Below are 15,824 nucleotides of genomic sequence, written 5' to 3' on the forward strand. Positions count from 1 at the left end.
GAGAGAATAATGTTTTGGAAACTGAATTTTAAAAAATCAATGGAAAGTCCAAAGCCAGTGGCTGTTGGCTCAATGAACAACTCTTCCTGTCACTGGGCAATATGGGCAATATGAAATATCATAAATTTGTATTTAATCCCCTGCTCCATAAACCTTAGTTGGATAGTTGAATTTTGACATGCAAGCATTGTTGTGGGAACTTTGTAGTTTGTAACATACTTCATTTTTTAAAATTTTGATTGCCTTTCTTCTTACAGAGGCAACTCTGACACAATAAGCCAGTAACTAATCATTCTGCCTTACAAAATCAGGGTCTCAAGTGATGATGGCTAGTTCTTCCTGGTTCCTTCTGGTTAAGAAACACAAGGAAAAGAAGTTCAAATAGCTCAATCTTATGTAATATCAAAGAAAGAGTGCTGTGAAACAAAACAGGAATGGGCAAAGATCTGGGCCAGTGCTTTGGTTCCTCTAGCACCAGCAGGGGAGCCACATCCACTGATTTCATGGTTTAGCCTCCATTCCTGCTCTGCATGTTCCTACTTTCTTGACATTTTTATCCATTCTGAACATATGATCTATTGCTTTTATACTGCATTTCAGTGTTAAAAGAAGCTTTGATTTAAAATTAAAAAAAAAAAAAAAAACCTGAGAATTTTGGTTTCTTGTTTCAGCATTGATAGGCTTGATTTCATTTTTTAAAAAAAGGAATGAAAACATACAAGCAATAACAGGAATCCCTAATGAACAATCATATGGGACTTTGAGTCTTGCAGTCTCTGGCTTTTAGACTTCAGTTTGCTGTGGAAAATTGGAAGGAAAGGGCTTTCACTTTTAAGAGAGAGTGGGGAAGACTCTGAAGAGTTCCCTCTTTTCCTTGTTCTCAGGCTGGCTTTCCCATCTGTTCAGGCAAACTGGAAGGCTTCATAGTATTTTAGAATTGTTTTTTAATTTGTCTATTCTTTTAAATTTGAATATGGCAACTAAAGAATCTCAGTGTTGCTGTATTTTTTCCTGTCCCGGAGCAAGTTAAGAAGTCTGCACTGGCCATACCAAGAGCAAAAACATAGAGGAAAATGAGCTGTAAGAATAGATGGGATACCTTTATCTATTGTCACATCCCTGCTCTGGGCTGTGGGAGCTGTGATGTTAGTAGATTATTTGCTTTAGACTTTGTATTGCTCTGTGTGTCTTGGAGTGGAAGAACTATGTACATATACATATAATGGTTTTGCGATGTTAGCAGTTGCTGCAGAAAGGCAAACTAAGACTCAAGGGACTTAAGCTGTGCTCAGTTGCATGCATCTCTTGGATTGCAGCAGGAGATGTAAATGAATCCTGTGTAGTTCAGCTGGCTTTCAAAGGCCCTGTCAAAGCGTACTCAGTTAAAGTTAGTAGCTTGATACAGAAGCTGTAGCACGGGAAATTTTACCTCCCTTTTTATGCCAGTCTATTGTATGGTCAAAATAATTTGTTAAGATTTGCAACAAACTGCTTATTTCTTCTACTTGGAAGCTTGTAGACTCAGGGAGGTGGGGGGGCTTGCTATCTGAGTTGAGAGCGGGCCACACAGTTCAGCCAGTTTGTGTTGCGTAATCTGTGGCATTTCAGAAGGTGCAGAATTACATTTTTAGCTTATGAAATAGCTTCTCTTCAGGGCTTGTTCTCTGAGGAACGGCTGCAAAATGCCAGAAGAACAAGATGCAACTCTTTGTAGTGCATCATGTTTGTCTAATTAACTCCTGACCTTTCAGTGGCTTTGCACAGATATGGAAGCCTTTACCTCACTACATGGAATTTCAGGATATTAGGAAGAAGATATTTCATCTGTTCTCATTTAGCCTCTTACACCCTAATGAGGTACAAAGCAACAATGATGTACGCAGCAAAATGAATGCTGAAAACCTATTGTTTTCATATTTTGATTCCACAGTGTAGTGACTCACTATGAGAAAAGCCCAGGGATAGTGATGTGAAAAGAGTCTGTTTTGTTTTTGATTTCCAGTGCTGGAAAGTAGATTAACTATTTTATGCTTATTTTCAGACTGGATATTTCCATCTGCCTCATGGGGATTACTTCATCGAGCCCATTAAAAAGCATCTACAGAAAAAAGGAAAACCCCAAGCCCACATTATCTATGAAGCAAAAACCCTCCAAAATGCTCTACGGAGAAGACGAGCAATCCCAGTGGAAGAAGAACAAGCATGTGGAGTGAATGGTACAAACGTTGCTGAATTTCTACCCAATTTCCTATCTGTCTTTTTTTAAGTATGTTTATTTTCCACTTGTCTATGCCATTCATTATGCCAGGCTTTTCTGAATTCTGGAAAATGAAAAAGAGATTATGTAAAATGAGAGCATCTCAGTCAAAACATTTCTGTAACCATCCATGTAGGTTCTTTTCTGAGCTTAACCCTAAGTCCTCCTTGTGGCTACTGGGATGGTTTTTTGCAGCACTGATCCTTTTTACCCCACACTTCTTTCTCAAGCCCAAACAGGTCAAGTAATTTGACTTGTATTCTTGAGTTGTTCTGGATTGACAAGAACTGCAGCCAATACTGATTTTCATAAGATATTCTTACTCCATGCAAGTATTCTCCTTAGTATAAAAGATCTCACCTCTAATCCATTGTTTAAATTTAAGATTTCTGCATTCTTTGTGATTGTTACCAGAATATTTCTTTTGTTGTTCTGAAAGTGAAGCACAAAGCATCAACCATGAGGTGGGATTTTTTAAAGAAGCATAAGTGGAAGTAATTTAAATACTAACACCACAGTGATTAACATCATGGTTTGTGGAAAAAACAAGTTAATAGACTATCCTGGAAAGGGAACGGGGGGACAGGACGAGGGGGAGATGGGGCATGTCCAAAGGGTAGTTGATATCTCCTAATTACAAAATGAGGTATTGTAATTATTTTTGTAATCATTTAATTGATTCGGTCATTAATGAAGTTACAGTGTTGGTAGGGAGAATGAATAACCTAAACGAATTGAAGCCCAAGCTACATACAAAAGGAGGTACAGAATACTTAGTGGCTTTTGTCTGCATTGTATTATTTATTTATTTATTTATTTATTGATGGGTTAATAGTTAAAGGATAGTTAGCTCTTTTCTGAGGGCAGAAAATAAAGAGGGTTATGTTGGAAGTCTTAATTCTCAGTCATGACTGCTGCTGAAGCTCTGTTGATGTGTGATGTGAGTTGATGATTTTAAGAAGTTTTAAGTTTAAAGAAGCAGCCCCACTCTATTTCTGAGCACAGACCTCCAGGACTGCACTTATTGCTTGCTGGGTAAGAGCAGCATGAAATGACAGTTGAAGGAAACTGGAAGCCTGATGACTAGTGGGGAAATAGTCAATCTTCTGTGATAATGGGTAGATTTAGGATAAGTGGAAGCATGAAGAATTAGTGTTGGTGCTGCTTCTCATTATTATTCATCAAAAAAAGTGTATCTACTTCTTAGATAACTAAGCCTTATGTCAAGAAGTTGTGAATATCCATAACTGTTGTCTATTTTATCTTAAACCTAAGATTAAACCTTAATTTCTGTTTTCTTTCCTGTCTATTGGCTATATCATAGAATCATAAAATCCTTAGAGTTGGAAGGACCTTTAAAGGTCATACAGTTCAACTCCCCTGCAGTGAACACTACATTCACAGCTAGATCAAGTTGGCCAGGGCCTTATCCAGCCTCACCTTGGAATTCTCCAGGTATGGGGCATCAACCACAACACCGTGCAACCTGTTCCAGTGCCTCACCACCCTCACTGTGAAAGATTTTTTCCTCACATCCAACCTAAATCTACTCTCTTTTTGTTTGAAAACATTTCCCCTTGTCTTATCACCACAGACCCTGCTAAAAAGTCTCTCCCCTTCTTTCATGTAGGCCCCCTTTATATACAGACAGGTCAGGCCGGTCTCAGGTGACCTCGCAGCCTTCTCTTCTCCACGCTGAACCACCCTAGCTCTCTTAGTCTGCCCTTATAGGAGGGATTATTTTACATTTACTTGTGAAAAGTGAGAAGATGTTTCTGCCTACTGTCTCTCATGTTTCTTTTCTGCACAGAATAATATCTATAAACAGAAAAACTAAGTATGGAAAGAAGACAGGATATATAAGGTATCTACCTGTGCATTTGTGTAGTCTGGTAATTTTCTTTCTTCTGCTCACTTTTTTACATCTGGTGTTTTCTTTTAAAATACTGCAGAATGAGACAGAAAAGGACTGACTGTACCTGGGTGCTGGGACAAATTGAGCATAGCTTCCTTGAGGTTTTTTCACTTAGCCTAGTTAAGCTTTTATGGATTTAAACTTCTTGTCTGATATTATTCATTTTAACGTGACAGAACTATTCCTGATATTAATAGTATGTTCATGATATGCCAGGCTAGCAAAGGGAGCATATTATGAATTAACAAAGTAGTATACTCCTACTTGTACTTCTGTGCGCAACTGACTTAGTCAGCCTTTTTAGGTAATGCCTGCTTTTGGTCAAACAGTAATCTGCTTGACTGTTGTAAAAGGAAACAATGGGAAAACGTGCATTGTATTGGGAAGATACACTCTTTGTTATGGTTCCACTCTGTCTGTGAAAGAATACAAAAATCCTGGCTGAAGGCCCTTAGTTCCTGTGTTGTAGTCAGCTCTTTGACAAGGATAGAAAAAAAAAAAATCAGTGTAATTTCCTGTTTACATTATGCATTGTTAAAGAGCTGTTGCTCTTGTTAGAGATAGATACAAAACAAAAAAGGAAGGTGAGTTAATTCTTGAATTCTGTGCTAAATATATTCACTGTATAAGCTGTGGGGAATATTTGTTGCGTAAGTAGATTACAGAGGTGGTACACTGACTCTTCCCCTTTTCAAGACTACAAGCAGTTCATGCTCTTAAGTTTGATGGCAAAGTTCTAGCGTCTGATATCACAGATGGCCCAGATTAATGTCTTTTGGAAACACTTCAGAGCAAAACAATTCCAATTTACCATTCTATTTTAGAGACTCAACATCATGACCATTTTTTTGTATTATCAGTTCTAGCTCTGACTCCTCTACGCTGGGAAGTAATCGGTGAAGAGTTGCCTGCCATATCACATGTTTGACCTGGTTGTCAGAGTCAAATATTTTAAACTTGCGGGCTGATGTTCATGATAAGTGCTATGTGCTGTTGTTTATTTGATTCGGTTTGTGCTTCTTTTTACTTAAACTAGGACAGCTGAGACATTTCTAGGATCTACACTAAGGCACTAGGGAAGGGATTGAATGCCAAAGTTAAAATGTAGTAGTGAGTTTTGCTTGGAAGAGTTGAACTGCAAGGATGTTTTCAAGTTAGCGCACAAAGTTTGGTGCTGATATTGGTAATCGTCTCACCAGAACTACTGTATCTTTCAAGTGAGGAGTATAAAGCAAAATCAGTGGGAATTCATTTGTAAGGGAGCAGGTGAGGACTCTGACCTCCTGTGCAGTATTTTTAAGCTTTTCTTAATTCAGCAACCATGTCTCCTTTTGGAAAAAAAGCTCTGTACAGTGCATTCATAGCAGCTTTTGGTGTGGCAATGACCAAATCAGTCTAAGCTTCCAACCCTACTTGTCATCTATCTCTAATCTACCCAAAGTAATATTTTGGCAGCAGTTGCATTCCAGTGTTTTTACAATTATTATGTTAATTAATTTACAATTTGCAGCATTTCTAAGTTTCATATATTTGGAGAAAAAATATTTTGATAAATGGTGTAAATTAAAACTTAGGTATGTGCCTTACCCTCCTACTGCTGCTACGACAGTTGCTAGATGACTCATTCATTAGCTGCATGCAAAACCAAGTGCTTATCTGGGGAACAGCACTATGATACAGTACATTGCAAGCTGCTGTCTTCTTGTTATTCGAAATTTCTGACAAGGCCCAAGCACGACAAATGAAAAATTGTCCAGACCTTTACAGATAAGTTTTCTGACCATTTGTGCCTGGAAGACAGGAAAACTGAGTATTTGAGAATTTGTTTGGTTTTCATAAATTGGCTGCGTTAAAAACTTTACAATGTTCTGACATGTAAAAGAGAAGGAATTAAAATCTCCTCTACACAATGAGTAATTATCTCTTCCAGCTTCTTTCCCATTTGTTTTCATGAAGTCTGCCACAAGGTATTGGGCTTATTTGTGAGGTGTAAAATAGAGAAACTTTATGAAGTTTGCAACAGAAAAATGAGCACTTCCAGATTCAGCACTAATGTGAGATTGCAGCAAAGCAGAGGGGTGGATACAATGTGAGAGATGTGCTCCTTTTTCTTGTTTTGTTGATGGGATCAAGTAGCAGTGGTTTAGATTTATGGTAGCTGAGTTGTATTTGGACCGCAACCCTGTGATTACTGCAGTACGCTGTGCAATATAACAAAGGTGAGATTTAAAGTACTAAAACAGTTCTCTGAGAATACTTCATATACTGGTATTTAACATCAGTTTGACCTGCACATAAGCCTCTAACTCCTTGTCTACAGAGGAGTTACAAATCTTATAAACAGAAAGTTCTCCATAAGCTTGGAGGCATTCATTTCCTGGAGCTGTGATAGGCTAAGGCTGGGGTGGGAGGGCAGATGAGAGTAGTGGGGTGGACGAACTGAAGAAGCAGAGCAACATCATCTGTGCAAAACTGGTTTTTAGGACTATTGCATAATGATGTTGTTTCATTTAACAGATAACTAGAAAGCTATTAAGATTCTTTCAGACAATAATAACCTGTTCTTCCTACAGGTAATGTGTCTGAGTGCAGGATTTTATTGAATAATGATCTTGCCTGTTGATGATTAACTTGCTGCTGCCAGAGAATTCTCATTTCTTGTCTGCAAGCATACAGCATAAACTGTTAGTCCTGGCTTGACAGTGAAGTCTTTTGTTTAGCTACTTGGAAGGGGCAAAAAAAAACTTCCAGGACACTGTTTTATTCTCAAAGGATTGCCTGTCTTTTTTTGGAAGAACATTGTGACCAATGTAAGCAGCCTTTCTTGCTGGCAGAAACCCTGATACATGCTGTGTGACTTTCAGATCTTTCAAAGAATGATGATGACATATTTGTTTATCCTGTATTTAACTAAATCATTTACTACTCAGCTTAATTTGCATAGTTTCTCCAAAATGCAGAGACTTTTTTTTTTTTTTTTTTTAGGGTAGTAAATTCACATATTGAATTGTAATAATCAAGATGAACTTAATGCAGAGAGAAGAGCATCTTTCTCCCCACATCCCTCTGCTTTCTATGAACAAGATCTACTAACTTGTTTAAAAGATACTTGCTGTGAAGAAAAAAAAAGAGGAAATGGATGCATTTAGGCAGAATGACCTCTTTTTTTAAAGCAGGAACAACAAAAGAAGCAGCCTTCATGAGTGTGTTCTCATGTCTGAAGCAGGCTGCCCTGAAGTGAAAACAGTGAGGACCTGCTTGCATGGATAGCAGGAGATCTGGCATTTCAGGGCTGGTGTACCTTGGAAACAAGGACTTCTGGCCTATTTCTACTAACAGTGGATGTAATAATTGTTTCTAATTGTTTGATATCAGCATTTTCTTTCACTTAAACAAGCTTTTGAAATTAAATGCATGTATCTAACTTTGTTCAGCTGAGATAAAGTTAATTTTCCTGCCAGTACCTGGTATGGCGCTGGCGCTGTGTTTTGGATTTAGGATGAAATAGTGGTGGATCACATGCTGATGTGCTGGCACTGAGTCAAGAACTTTTCAGCTTCCCATTCTGCCCTGCTAGTGAGGAGATGAGCACACAGAAGGATCTGGGAGGGGACAGAGCCAGGACAGCTGATCCAAACTGCCCGAAGGGACTCCCGCACAACACACAGTTGTGTGGAACTGTAAAACTGTGGCAGGAGGCCTGCCCTTGCTCGAGGACTGGCTTTGTTTCCATCACTGAAAGGTGAAGAATTGCACTGTGTTTCACTTGGTTGTTCTTTTTTTCCCCTTTACTTTGATTTTATTTTTTTTTCTTTCCTATTAAGCCATCTTTATGCCAGCCCAGGAATTCTCACGCTTCCACATATTTCAGAGCTCTCCCCCACACTGTCTGGGGGCGGTTATCAGCTGTGGGGTGCAGAGCTACCTGTTGAGTTAAACCACAACACTTTCAAGTTTCAGAATTTTTCTTCTTATTAGAAGCTTATCAGAGATATGTTAGATTATTTTCATTTTCTTGTGCTTTCCTCCTCTAGAAAAAGGAAAAATTGACTTCTGGTCCTGAAATCTCTGGATTCTGCACCGGGGAAGATAAGAAACTTTCAATTTGCATCTGTTAACATTTGACATACAAATTTAAGAAGATTTCCATATTCATTTAACTTTGTTCTCAAAAATGCTCAAAAAAAGTGGAGTTTGTAACAAATAAATAGATACGGACTTGTAGCCTTCTTGCTGAGAAGTAGAAAGGAATCTAGTTTTCATTACCATACTGATGTTCAATGGATCTGTTTAAAATATTATTTGAACTTCACGTTTTAAGGGCACAGGATAATGCTGATATATTTTAATTTCAGTAGTCTAAGAGTTTAATATTTCAGTTCAAGCTAGTACTGCTACAAATGTACAGTTAGAAGAGTAGCACAGCTAGGATGGTACTTTACAGGTGTTATAGTTGGAAAGATTATTGTGGTAGAAAAGAGACAGTCAAAGAAGAAATGCCCACCCATAACTGAGGATATAGGCTTGCAGCAGGAAACTCCAAAAAAGATTGATCTCCACAAAGAGATCCTTCCCAGTGGCTGTCAGCCCTTTAGTGGGGTCTAGGAGGGGTGCAGCCAGTCTCCACCCCTTCTGGTCACACAGCTGAATTGCCTTCACCTTTGCTCTCCTGGCTGACCCAGTCCTTGCCTCAGGTGATTAATCAGTGGTTCAACCATGACTCAACAGTCTCATACATACAAGCTAGCTTATTTTACAGTTCTTAAAGAGGAATAATAATTGTCAAAGGATGGTTCCTCTTGTTTGAAGATAGAATTCTAGAATCATTAAGGCTGGAAAGATGGGTAGGGTCACCAAGGTCCAGTTGCCAACCCATCCCCACCATGACCACTGCATTCCCAAGTGCCACATCTCTTCAGTTTTTGAACACATCCAGGGATGCTGACTCCATCATCTCCAGGGTCAGCCTGTTCTGAGGAGGAGTATTTCCTAATACCCAACCTGAATTTCCCCTGGCACAATGTGAGACCATCATTGCATCCTAAAGAAGATTAGGGTGGAGTATTTGCTACCTGATGGGCTATGGGTGCAGGCTGCCTAACAGACAGTATAAATATTTGGAGGGGAGAAAGGAAGAAAATACTATATTTCATCATTTTTTCCTCTTCAGTAGGATCTAAACCAGAACGTTTCTCCAAGTGGATCCAAACTCTATGCTGTGTGTGTCCAGAGAAAGCTCTCTCAATGTTAGCAGATTGCTGATGCCTGGTTTCCTTATGCTTTCTCTTATTCTCTTTTCCAATGGAATTTCACTTGGTATTCAACTAGTACTTATTGGCCTTAACAGGATGTTTTCCTTCAGTACTTGTATTATCAAAGACTCATGGAATGATAGAATCACAAGATTGGAAAGAACCTACAAGATCATCTAGTCCAACCATCCTCCCGTTACCATGCTACCACAAACTAAACCATATCTCATAGCTCCTCATCCAGACTCCTCTGGAACACTGCCAGGGACAGTGACTCCACCACTTCCCTGGGCAGCCATTCCAGTGCCTGACCACTCTCTGAGAGAAAAAGTTTTTCCTCATGTCTAACCTAAACTTCTTCTGGTACAACTTGTGGCCATCTCCTCGAGTCCTGTTTGTTGCCTGGGAGAAGAGGCCAAACCCCTCCTCATCACAGCCTCCCTTCAAGAAGTTGTAGAGTGCAGTGAGGTCTCCTCTGAGCCTCCTCTTCTCCAGACTGAACAATCCCAGCTCTCTCAGCCACTCCTCAGTAAGAACTTGTGCTCCAGACCCCTCACAAGTTTGTTTTCCTTCTCTGGGCATACTCCAGGCCCTCAATGTCTAGTTTTGTGTTGAGAAGCCCAAAACAGTACACAGTACACAGAGCTGAGTACAGAGGGAGGATCACCTCCCCACTCTGCTGACCACACTATTTCTGATGCAGTCCAGGATGGCATTGGCCCTGTTGGGCACCTGGGCACACTGTTGGCTCATGATCAGCTGGAAATCAACCAACACCCCCAGGTCCATTTCCTCTTCACAGTCACAGTCGCTGAAGTTAGGTTCAACAGTTTTAACCATGTTCTTTGGTAGATGAATTATGCTGAAGGAAAGGGTGAAATAAGTGGAAACTTAGAAGACTGTTGATGTAACTTGGCAGTAGTAACTTGTTTCCACGAAAAAGCATCAGAAACATGATATGCTTCTTCACTCAATGGTTGGATGAATTTTAAAGTTCTGTGACTTGCCATTTTTTACATAATGTGAATCAAAGCTGTAAGAGTGGTAGGGGAGGAATCTCCTTTCCTGCGTTTCAGCAGTCTTTCTGTTCCTTTCTGTGCCACTGAGAAGGAAAAGTATTTGCTGCACTGTGCTTAACTATTGCTTAGAAGGTAGATTGGGATCTCTTCCTTGTCTTCACTGAAAGAGTCTACTTAACCACTCGTTGGATTAAAGAGCCTCGTTGCAGACTGAATTTAGGTTCAGTGTTTTTAACCATGTTCCTTGGTAGATGAATATACTCTGCTCTTGATCTGTGCTTACAGCTTTCCTTGTCAAACGGTGTGACTTTATTTCACTTTTAGTGAGCTGATATTGATTTGATAAAAAAAAAAAAAAGTTTAATGTAAATGTTAAGCTGTCGCAATATTGATTTGGGGAGCCTTAACAAGCATAAAAATTAAACTGTAACATTCACATGCCATTCCTCTCTCCTTTACAGAAGAATATAAACCTTGAACAATATTATATTTTATTTCCAGAGTTGCAGTAAAACAAAACAAAACACATAGAAAGCTGCATTTGGGAAAAATTTTTAATACAGGAGTTTGAAAACTTGCTCAGAACCCTTCTCTCATTAATAGAGCTGTATTGGCAAAGCTGTTCAGCCTTTAGTGCCAAATTTCACAGTCATACTGAACTTTCTGTGAACTTTCTAATAAGAAACTACAATTGCCTTATTATTTCTGGGCAGATCACAGATTTCTAATTCTTCTGAGAAGTGCTGGACATGTGCTATGGGGCTAATGAACTCATACGAGTTCAGCATTCACAATTAGTTTCTTCAAAGTCTGCATGTCCCTGATGAGCCTCTGGGTAACCTCCTGTTGTATGTGACCCACTTACACTGCAAGACACTGACATTGTTTGGGCGCTAGGTTATTCTGTGTGAAACACAGTGTCTTTACAGTTTGTTCACTCCTTGTTTGGATCTGGTGTTCTTCAGTGCATTCTCCCAAAATGTGCTTGAATTTGGATATGTTTTGTGTTACTGGAGAGAGTTCTCTGCTATGAAGACAGGCTGAGGATGTTGGGCTTGTTAAGCCTGGAGAAGAAACGGCTCTGGGGAGAATTCATTGCGGCCTTCCAGTACTTCCTCCAGGAGCTAATACACAGGAGACAGTCTCACTTTTTACATGAATAGTGATAGGACAAGGGATAATGGTTTTAACTGCAAAGGGGGCAGATATGGGTCAGACGTTAGGGGGGAATTCTTTACTCAAAGGGCAGTGAGGCACTGCCATAGGCTACCTATAAAGCAGTGGGTGCCCCATCCCTGGAGGTTCTGAAGATTGGGTTGGATGGGGCCCAGGGCAGCCTGAGCTGCTGGGGAGCGACCAACCCACAGCAGGGGTTGGGGCTGGGTGGACTATAAAGCCTCTTCCTACCCAACCCATTCCATGATTCCAAGGTTCTATAATGAATTATAGTTAAAGATTGTCACACTCTTCTCATAAGTTTTAACTTTATGCTTAACTGGAGTCAAAGGATATTGCATAACTTAGGAAGTTGTAAGATTTTCCTATCATCACCATTTCAGTCATTTTTTTAAATCAAATCCTAAATTCTGTCTGTTGAAGGCAGAAGTGTTTGAATATTTGCAAGAGAAGAAAAGAAGTTTTTTCTTGCTTAACTACTATACCAAAGATTCTGTGAAACCATCTGTTGCATGCCCAGGTTCTGCCTAAAAGAACATAAAAGAGAATACTGACTATTGCCGTAATCTCTTCTGTACTGACTTTCTGCTTTTCTCTTGCAAATATTCAAATTTACTTCAAACAGTTTGTAATCAAGTAGCTAAGCTGGAAAAGATGTATTCTTATTCTTTTAAAACAACTAATGGTGAAGCCTCTGTGCACACAAATTAGTCCGGTAGATTAGAGAAAGTCTTCTGTAAGCTGTTGTAGTCATTCTCAGTGAACACTCCCAGACAGTGAATCTTTGTGCAAAATATCCTTTGTTCACTTCTTCAAAAACAGTAATTTTATATGTATTTTTAAATGGTCTTGTCTAAATCTTGTCTAATGTTTTGCTCAGATGCATAATAATATTTGAGTTAAATCTGCAGATAAATGTCTTAAATGCAAAGTACAACATTGATTTAAGTGTGTCAAAGTTAGAATTAGAAGCAAGTTTCTTGCTTGCCTGGTGACTAAAACAAGCTGAATCAAATTCTTTCCACTCTGAATCTCATTGCTGTCATTTGATCCTCAAGTCTGCATTTCCCTCAGCTCTGTGGAGATTTGGGTGCGGATCAAAGTCTTCCTATAGCCACTGCAGAAGTTTTAGCAAGGGATTATTCCTGACATTTTCTATAATATTTGTCTGACATTCTCCAGGTAAAATATTCACTAAGCCACTATCTGTCTTACAGTATTTTCAAGGTCTCAGTTGCATCCATTGGTTAATGATTCTGTGGTGATTCTATGAAGTAATTCTGGCAGTCAGGTGTTACTCAAAGGAGGTGGATGGGTAGGAGAAGTACTAAATTTTATCTACTAGGCTGGTAATGAAAAGAAAGTGCAAAGAAGGGGATTTCCTGCAGAGCCTGAGCCAGTAACACTGGCAGGCAGCTAAAAATTTTAAAGCAGATATCACTTTATGTTTAGAGAAGGGATTACTCAACAGCCTCTTCCCCAGCTTCTTCTTTTTTAATGTAATTTACTCTCCTTAGGCTATTATTAATCATTTTATAATGTGTTTGAACTGGATGTTTTTCAAGCAAACACGCCTACATTTTTCTCCTGCTGGTCTCATCCCTACATACCTTAAAAATCTCAAGACTGCCGCAGAGAAGAGCCAGGGAGTTTCTGCAAATGAAAACTGAGACTGTCATTTACAGAATAATGAAGGTTGAATTTGTTAACAAGGTTTTGCATGATTTTCTTTCCTGTAGAGAGCAAATTTCAACGCTCAAACCCAGTTCTAACCAAACATTTGCAGACATCTTGGTATTTGTTTATGGAAGCCACAATAACTCCTCTCTCTGAATGTTTGTGGCATAATTTTCTACAAGCAATCAACCACACGGAGTCATTAATTATAGCTGGTGTCCCTGGTCTGTGTCCATCCAGTGTATGACAAAAATAAAAGAAAATTAACAGAATCACGACATCCAAGAAGTAATAATTCCACTGATAACCAGTGCTTGATAGGGAACATTAATCAAATAAAAAAATCACGCTCAAGACACTGGCTAGAAGCTGGAACACACTGGCTTGGGCCACAGCACTCATGAGGAGTTCAGAATTGAATCAGAGGTTGCCCCAGGATGATATCATAATATGGTTGCTTCTGTGGACTGCCCAATGGCAGGAGTCCTTCACTTCCCGTATGCAGAGATGCCTTCTCAACATGTCTGGTTTCATTTGTGCTGTTCTGCTTCTACAGATGCCTTTGTAAGTTCTCCCTAGTCACAGAACTGAGTAGCTGGGACACAGCCTGTACCTGCCCTGTTGTTTTGACTACTGATCTGTGAGGGCTTTTGGTTTCGGGAAGGCCTGAAAACGTGCATGTCAAGGGGAGCCTCTATGATGGTGTTTCAAAGAGTTGTGAAAACCATCTGCTTCTAAGAAGCAGAAGACACTGTGAGTAGAAGACACTGTGCGGTTCAGACGCAGCTATGTTTCTGCTGTATTTGCTGCTTACAGTACCAAGTGAGTTGAGCACGAGGATTTGAAGGTTGAAACATCATCTAAAATACAAGCAACTTGCCCTCAGCCAGGGAAGCTCCTTAAAGTGCTAGCATATGCTTTTTTTTTATTTGTAACACTACTGGAATTGGTATATTTAAAGTATTACAGAGAAACGCAATGGAAAAAACAACAGCTGGTCTAGAGGAAGGCCAAATATACTCTGTTGTATAAGCCCAGAAATAGGAAGAGTTAAAGCATATGCAGCTATAACTTATCAAACCTTGAAATAACAACTGTTCTTTCCAAAATTAATTTCAGACTGTCCTTTCTTCTTTCCCTTAGTAATCTATATTTAAACCAAATTAATTAAAAGGCGTGGTCTGACTACAGCTTCAAAGACCTATTCTGTGAGTAGCTATTTCTCTTTCACAGCACAGACATTATGAATTAATTTAGTTTTGGTACCTCACTTTTCTTAAAGTACTTTCGGAACATTTAAAACTGAAAGTGTTGTTTTGCTGGGTTGTTTTTTGTTGGTTTTTTTTTTTTTTTTTTTTTTTTTTTTTTTTTTTTTTTTTTGGTATGTTTCAAAATTGGAATTCTGTATGAGCTGTTACAATTATTTTCTGTGTATAACAAACTGCTGAGCCAGACATGTGCAGTTACTGATCGTTGGTGCATTCATGAGTACTTGGCCTCTGTGCCAGTGCAATGGCTCCAGCATAAAGATCTTTAGAGAGGTCCGTGAAGATCGGAGACATGGGGAAAATGGCATGCAGAATTTCACTGACTTGTTGCTGGTCACCTACCACAGTCTATTGTCACACCTTGCCTTCACATCTCAACTCACACAGTGCTGTCAGAAAGATACAATGAGCTACAGTATTTTAGGAAAGAGTCTTTATGGTTTGAATGTTTGCAAGTGTGGACATTGAGCAAAGGAATAGGTTTGAGTCTTTCTAGCTTTAATCTTTGCTCCCCTATAATGGCTCATATCCTTAAAGTTCCTTTGTAATAGAAGTAAGGTGTGACAGTTTTGAGTGATGTCTGGAAAAAATACTATTTTCCTCTTAATTGTTGAAATGGAAGGAGGACACCAGAAAACAGAATACAGCGTTGATCTTCTCTTGTTTAAAAGTGAATGGAGTTGCAAGTGCTACTGTATAAGCAGAGCTCTGGGGTACAACTAAGCTGAATGTAGCCTCATGGAGCTCTCAGTGCAGGCTGATTTTTCTGTATTCTGAAAAGGGACTGGCACCACCAATCTGCTGTGGGCAGCAATTTAAACATACAGCGTGCTGGAGTGGTTTCTGTTTTCTTCTGTGTGAACACAGCATAATTAATGAGATCTTGCAGAAAAGCACTGAAGAATTTCCAGGAATGATAATCACACGCAAATTAGCTAATACAAATCCTGAACTGGAGTTTCATCTTTGTCTTACTAAAAGCCAAGAACACTAGTATGCTAGCAGGGTTTTGGAGTTTTTGGAGAAGACTGATTCCCTTCTTGCTTTTCAAGCTGTAAAACTTCTCTCTGGTCCTGGTAGTGCACACCACTATTTTGAAAAACTGAGAAACTATTTTGGAAAAAAAAAAAAAGGAAATAAAAGATTGGAATAGATTAATATGGTTGTGTTCATATCCAGGAGCTAAATAAAATGCTGGAAAACAGTGCTGAAACAAAGCCTGGCAATTTATATGGGGAACACTCACATATTTGATAAAGG

At 39.2% G+C, this 15,824-nt stretch overlaps 1 protein-coding gene across 1 annotated transcript in view; it reads left to right on the plus strand.

The window, feature by feature from the left end:
• The window catches only part of ADAMTS12 (ADAM metallopeptidase with thrombospondin type 1 motif 12), a 187,078-nt gene that overhangs the window by 76,469 nt on the left and 94,785 nt on the right, over positions 1–15,824 (plus strand). The window contains exon 3 of the mRNA XM_042875418.1: positions 2,042–2,216. Within this exon, the coding sequence (XP_042731352.1) occupies positions 2,042–2,216 (175 nt within the window). The remainder of the gene's footprint in view (positions 1–2,041; positions 2,217–15,824) is intronic.

Source organism: Lagopus leucura, unplaced genomic scaffold (genome assembly GCF_019238085.1).
Source record: "Lagopus leucura isolate 7727_CA_CO unplaced genomic scaffold, USGS_WTPT01 Super-Scaffold_100014, whole genome shotgun sequence".
Classification (NCBI taxonomy): domain Eukaryota; kingdom Metazoa; phylum Chordata; class Aves; order Galliformes; family Phasianidae; genus Lagopus; species Lagopus leucura.